At 56.2% G+C, this 6484-nt stretch overlaps 1 protein-coding gene across 2 annotated transcripts in view; it reads left to right on the top strand.

Moving 5' to 3' along the window:
* Positions 1-811: 811 nt before the first annotated feature.
* The window catches only part of GALNT17 (polypeptide N-acetylgalactosaminyltransferase 17), a 436260-nt gene continuing 430587 nt past the window's right edge, over positions 812-6484 (top strand). The window contains exon 1 of one of the 2 annotated variants that reach the window (XM_037041733.1): positions 812-2568. In XM_037041733.1, coding sequence (XP_036897628.1) covers positions 2331-2568 — 238 coding nt within the window. In that variant the 5' untranslated portion in view covers positions 812-2330. The remainder of the gene's footprint in view (positions 2569-6484) is intronic. The other variant, XM_037041732.1, reaches the window with a different exon arrangement.

Genomic DNA, 6484 nt, shown 5'->3' with positions numbered 1-6484 from the left:
GTGGCCCAGGGAATGTTCAAAAATGATCTTTGCAGACCCCACCCCCCCATCACCATAGATTGTGCTGGGTTCCACCTGTAGTGCAGTTATAACAACACCTGACTCAACTGGGTATTCAGTGAAATGCTGAGGGCACCATGCTCGGCCCAGTGCCTGCCGCGTCCTAACTGCTCAGTAACTCAGGTTTCTTCCTACTCAACACATTTTGTGTCCAACACCTTGGTTAAAAACGGTTCCTTCTGCTTCCAATGTGGCTTTTCCATTTAACTGGTTTGTAGTCACTTCCTGGTACATTATTCATAGTAAAAACCATAAAAATGGTATTAAACCTAGGTCTAGGGTTCCAAGGGATGAAATACAATGCTTGTTATATGTTTCCATGCACTTTTCTACGTTAAAAATCAATACTTAAAACAATAAATAAGCAACAAAACAAAACAAATAAATAAATACTTTAATGAGATCAAAACGAAGCAGTGGAAACCATCAGGTTCATTGCCTGATTTTTATTCGCTGGCAGTCGTATTTCATTTTTAGGCCCAAGGAATTAAATGGATCAACCAGGGGCTTTGAATTCCATTATTTGAGAACTCCTGGTTTTAGGAAAAGAAAGAGATTGTGGAAATCCAGGCCCCCAGGTATGCTTCTTATAATGAAATGCGTATAGAGGTGTGGGTGGACACAGAAACTGTGATTTTGATGGTTGGAATTTTCACACGGTGGGAACCCACCCAGCCCACTAACGCCTGGCCTGGCTCCCAAAGTAACAGAATCCAAGTCTCCAGGCCAGATTTTCCCTCCAGCCATTCCTGGCCACGCAAAACGGAGCTGCGAGCACACAGAAAGGGATGTCTTCATCGTCACCCGGGATGGAACGGACCTGCCCGTTCGGGCGGTGCTGAGAACCGAAGGGTCTCTCCAACGCCCGCAGCAGCCAGCATGACTTGACTGCCCCCATCCCACCCGGTGCCGACTCTCTAGGAGCCCCCACCCTTTCCGTGCGCGCGCGCAGGAGCCGGCGAGCCGGCGAGCTGGGGAGCTGGGCGCTCGGCAGCCTGCGGGCGGCGGCCGATAGGCTCGCGGGGAGTGGGTGGCCAGGGGCGGCGGCGGTGGCGGCAGCAGAGGAGCTAGCGCTGCAGCCTGTCCCCTCGGGCCGCGCCCCGCCGCCACCTGCGCGTCCCCTCTTCACCTCGTCCCCCCTTGCCCGGACTCTCCAGTGCGGGTGCGAGTGGGCTCTCGGTGCGGCAGCAGCGGTATCACTGCGTCCGACAATTAGGAGACTCATCGTTTGGTTCCTAGGGGCGCGGGACAAGCGGTGCTGCCCATTCCGGCGAGCGGAGGGTGCGCCGCGTGAGTCCCTCCCGCCGTGCTCCCCGCGACGTTTTCGGAGGGGGTAGAGAACTGCTGTGACTTTTAAGGTCGGACTCCTCCTCCCGGCCAGCCTCCAGACGCGCCAGCCCGTAGAGAGGCCAGTGTGACCGGCAGGCCCCGAAGGCTCACGGCGTGGTGTTAGGACTTGGAACGTGTCCCGGAGCCCGAAGCTCAGTGTGCGCTGGTTAGTTTGGAGCGGGGTCGGGTGTCTCCGGACGAGAGGGGCGGAAAGGACCTCGCGCTCTGCCCCGTCGCCCACCTCCTAGTGTTGTCCCCACTTTGAGAGTAATTGAGACTTGAGCGTGACTGCGGAGCCGCCAGGATGCGGGTGCCGGGCGCGGGCTTTCCTTCCCTCTGCCCTGAGTGATGGGCGCGTTGGTGAGCGGAACAAAGGATCCCGCCGTGGGGAGTGGGTCCTAGGCTGAAGACCACGGGTCGCTCGTCGCGACCGCCGCCTGCGGACTAGGGTGGTTTGTTCCCCGCGTGCGGGCGACAAACCCTGAGCAGGGCACCTGCGCGCCGCTCCCACCCCGGCGCCGGGGCAGCCCCGTCTGCCCGCCAGCTGGCCCCAGAGGTCCGCTGCTCCCGCAGCCCCACTCCTGGCGGCCTGAGGTCCAGCAGCGAACCACTTGCTGGTGCGGAAGAGAGGCCCCGGTGCCCTGGGCCCTTCACGGAGAAGGCGAGGCACCTGGAAGGGGCCGCGCGCCGTGGAGTGAGCAGGCATCTCTGGGGACACTTCTACGGACCCAGGGCTTCCACGCGAGCGATTTTGTTCTCCCCCTGAGCGCCTTGATTTCTCAACCGTCTCCGCTGCCAGAGCATCGCGCTGCAGGGTCGGGAGCGACTGGAATTCTCGCCGGTCGTCCGGAGTGTGGGGTTCGCACGGCCCCGGCTGCCCCGCGCCTCGCCGGAGCCCGAAAGGGCGCGGGTCCGGAGTGAGGGCCGGCCGGGCGTGTTTGATGGCTTCACTGAGAAGAGTCAAAGTGCTGTTGGTGTTGAACTTGATAGCGGTGGCCGGCTTCGTGCTCTTTCTGGCCAAGTGCCGGCCCATCGCAGTGCGCAGCGGAGACGCCTTCCACGAGATTCGGCCGCGCGCGGAGGCGACCAACCTCAGCGCGCACAGCGCCAGCCCCATCCAGGATGCAGTCCTGAAGCGCTTGTCGCTGCTGGAGGATATCGTCTACCGGCAACTGAATGGTAAGGACGCCAGCCGGTGCCCAGGGGGCTCGGCAAACCCCGGGGGCCTTGCGCGCGCCTCAGGAGAGCGGGCACCTCCTGGCTCCTGCGCGTTCCCCATTGCCCTCTCTGTCCTGTCTTGGCCAGGAGGCAGGGACTACTGGCTCGCCTACTAGGAAGAATTTATCTGTAAGTTTGCTTTTATTGTGGAAACATGCCAGTGGAACTGGCTCCCGGTCCCCCTGTGCAGGAGCGTGCAGGAATGCTTACCGGGTGACTCCATCATCCCAAGTGCAGAAACCAGTCGTGCGGCCAAATGGGACTGGAGGCGCAGACTGACTTACAGGAAACAGCTCTTACAACTGAGCGTTTGGTGGAGTCTGACAGGGAGGAACATTGATAGGGTTAAATGTTTGCAGAATCGAGGCCTCAGGTCTGGAGCTAATGCACTTTGATAGTGAGTTGGATGAGGCGGGCTGCACAGCTAATAATGAGGACTCCTCCTCCATCCCGCAGCTTAGGTGGAGGCTGCTCTTAAAAACACACCTGGCTTCTCAGCCGGAGAGCTGCCTGAGGGCGTTGTGAAAGTTCTCAGTGGGTTGGGGAAGCAGGTTTTTACAGTGTTGTAAAGCAGGTCGTGCCACCCACTTACAGCAGGTCCTCCAATAACGTGGATCCCTTCAACCTCATTTCCTTAAAACATTGATGAGATGCTGTAGCAACTTAACTCTTGCTTATACACCGTGTAGCCTGTGGTAAAATTTGTTTCGTTCTACCGGTCTTCTCAAAGTCACAGAACCTCTTCACCGTGTGAGGTGAGGACTTACTGTAATGGCAGCTGTCAGAATCTGTCCCAGCTAAAATGTTCTCCTCAGTGTTTAGGAACAGAGGGGGACTTAGTGTGCTCTGGTCGCGTCTGGTCCGGGGACTGATAGGTCACTGGACACCCGCCGTCCCCAAGGTCAGATTGGGAACTCCCTACTGGAGTGCAGGCTGCGCTCCGGAGTGCACACAGCTGGCGTGGAAGTCGGATCAAGGCTGCTTCCTTCCCTCCGGAGTTTCTAACACACGCTCTCTATCCGTGGTTCCAGAATCACAGATAATCGTGAAGATAACAGTAGTGGGTGGGTTTCGTGCCCTGTGCCAGGCCCCGGTGCAGAGATGCCGTCAGTGCAACATCTCACGGAATGTTCCCATCAGTCCAAAGAGGCCCCATTCCATCCCTGCATCAAATATGAGACGAGGAGGCTGGGAGAGGTTGACTTGCCTGGTGTCCTGCAGCTAGTAAGCGGTCAAGTCTGGAGTCAGATCCCATTCACTGGTTGACCCCAGAGCCTGTGTTCTTGACAACTTCTATCTGTTGTCTCCTCCTAATTCTAAGGAGCATTAAGTTTGAGGACAAGAAGATTCTACATTAGGAAGATCCAACTTAGCCGTCTTCCCTGCAGTCCGAGTGACAGACCAGGCCTGTGGTGGGGGAAGGATGACACCAGACTTCTTCTCTTTCTGCTCTCCAATGATGCCTCCTGGGTCCTTCTGTGTGGGACGTGGTCAGACCTCTGAGCATCCTCTGGAAGGACCTTTTGGTCTTCTCCATGTCAGTCAACAAATATCCAGGGGGTGCCTTGAACTCGTAACAGCAGTGGGAACCTATGGTCTCACCAACCCCTCACAGACAATGTGGCCTGGCTGTCAATGTAACCTGCTGTCGGGGTCATGAGAGAGCTGGCTCCCCTCCTGAGTGTCAAAAAATCAAGGCACAGAATGAAACAAAACGCACAGTTCATTTCTGGAGGAATCAGAAGCTTACGGGGCAGTCCTTATTATTCTACACAGATACCTGGGGGTGCCCACAGGCGAACCCATAGGGAACCAAAACAGAGTGCAGGATAGCCCGAGCTCCTTCACTGTCAAGCTGTACCCGGGGAAGCATGTCAAGTTAGTACTGGTTTCAATTAAGAAACTGAATATAATATAGGCACGCACCCCTAAGTATCCCACATAGGACAACGGAATTCCAGATAGTCTCTATCACCTGAATGCCGCAGACATGCAGGGACTCGTTTAGTCTTTACAGCAACCCTGGGAGATAGGTGCTGTTATGCTGCCCACCCGCCAGGAAAATGTTTAACAGTCAGCTGCACAGCCAGGGAGTTGAAGAACTGGCACTTGAACTTGGACAGTCTGGTTCTGAAATTGAGTCTCTTAGTTGCTGTACCAGCAAGTCTGGACCAGCAAGTCTGGACCCATGTGCCTCAAAGTCACAAGGAGGGCCTGTTAAGACAAAGAGTTCTGGGCCCCGCCACCAGAGTCTCTGACTCAGTAGATCTGGGGTGAGGTCCCAAGGCTTTGTACCTCTGACAAGCTTAGGGCCTGGACCAGGTTCCACTGCTGTCTACTCTACTGCCCACACCAAGCAAAGGGGAAAACCCATGTGCCTGCCAACACCAGTTGGTGGGGGCGGGGATTCCTGAGAAGCCAAACGCTTGCTACTGATGGGCTGGGGGCTCTGGCTTCCATCAAGCAAATGATCCCTGGGGTTACTTTGGGTGACCAGCACTTGGGACTGGTGGGGTCAGGGGCTGTGTGTGGGGAGAGAAGATAGAATTTTCTTGACTTGCAGCCTCTGAGGAGGACTTGGGAGAAGGCTGGGTTGAGAGCTTTTCCTGGACAAGGCGGAAATTCAGCTGCAGCTAGGTGGGTGTTGTCTTCCTGGCTGAAGAGTGTGATTTGTAGTGACATGACACCCGGAGGAAGAGAGCAGGGAGAGTGGTGAAATGGAGAGGAGCCACTGTTCTCCACACCCCCCGCCCCAGCATGGCCTCCTCTGCCTTTGCTTGTTTCCAGTACTAGAGTCCCACTGGTTGGTGTGCTAGGGCTGCAGGGGCCACCTGCTGCAGTGGGGGGGTGGCGATGGGAGGAGAGGTCTCCCAGTGCCTCCGTGATGGGACCTGGATTGCCATGTCCATTTGCCCTGCAGCCTGTTCCATCCTTTACTACTGAAGGAGGAGAGGGACACCTTGACCTCTGCATTCTTTATTCTTCGGGATTTTGGAGGACCTGCAAGAGCCAGGCACTGGGCATAGAGCAGGAACAAGGCCACCTGGGTCCAGCCCTTGTATACAAAGCGGGAGCTCAAGTTTTAAAGGTTGCTCATCTTTCTCACACCTTTCCTGTGGACTCTTATGAAGAAGGCCCAGCAGCAGGGACTCCTGGAGGGCTCCACCTCCCTGGCTGTGAGCACGGCCACCTTCATGCTAAGGGTGAGAGGTCCTGAGAGGGGCCCCTGGGCTAGGGGGCCTCTCTGCTAAGACTCTCATTCCAAGGTCCTGAATCCTGCCTTTTGAAAAACAGTTGCAGGTTGTAGTTGTTTGTTCTTGTTTTTCTTAAGTACAGGCTGAGAATAACATTTTAAAGTGATGGTGAAGATGCTGGTATGGAGGAGAGCACATGGGAGTGAATTAGTGTTTTCTCTCCAGATTCCCTCTTGTATCTGCTCTTCCAGTCTCTCCGTGGGGCCCCACTGCTGGCCTTGACCTTTGTGGTGGTGTCCTTTAACCCAGCATCCTGCCTCCGGTCTCTCACCCCTCTCTTCCGCTGAGCATGCTGGCTCCGGTTATCTGAGTGGAAAGCTCTACCTTCTAAGGCCCCCAAACCTTCCAGGGGCTCTCTGTTTCCCGAGGAATTGTGGTCAGACTTGGAAGCAGACAGGGCCTGCCACAGTCTGCTCCAGTCCACCTCTCCCAAGTTCCCACCCTGGCCCAGGGTCCTCTGCCTCCTCGAGCCAGGCTGATCCATTTGCTGAAACACCTCTCGTTTGCCCTCAGACTGCAGTCTCCACGTTTTAGCCCCAGGCTTTGAGAAGTACTAGCTCCCCTGGTTTGCTCTCCTGGCCCCTTTCCACATTCGTCCTTTAAAGCTTGGCCGAAAGTCATAG

The sequence above is a fragment of the Sturnira hondurensis genome, unplaced genomic scaffold (assembly GCF_014824575.4).
Source record: "Sturnira hondurensis isolate 20B ecotype Veracruz unplaced genomic scaffold, ASM1482457v3 Scaffold0003166, whole genome shotgun sequence".
NCBI classification, from domain to species: Eukaryota; Metazoa; Chordata; class Mammalia; order Chiroptera; family Phyllostomidae; genus Sturnira; species Sturnira hondurensis.
Note: the sequence above shows the minus strand (reverse complement) of the source record. Positions and strands in the feature narration are given on the sequence as shown.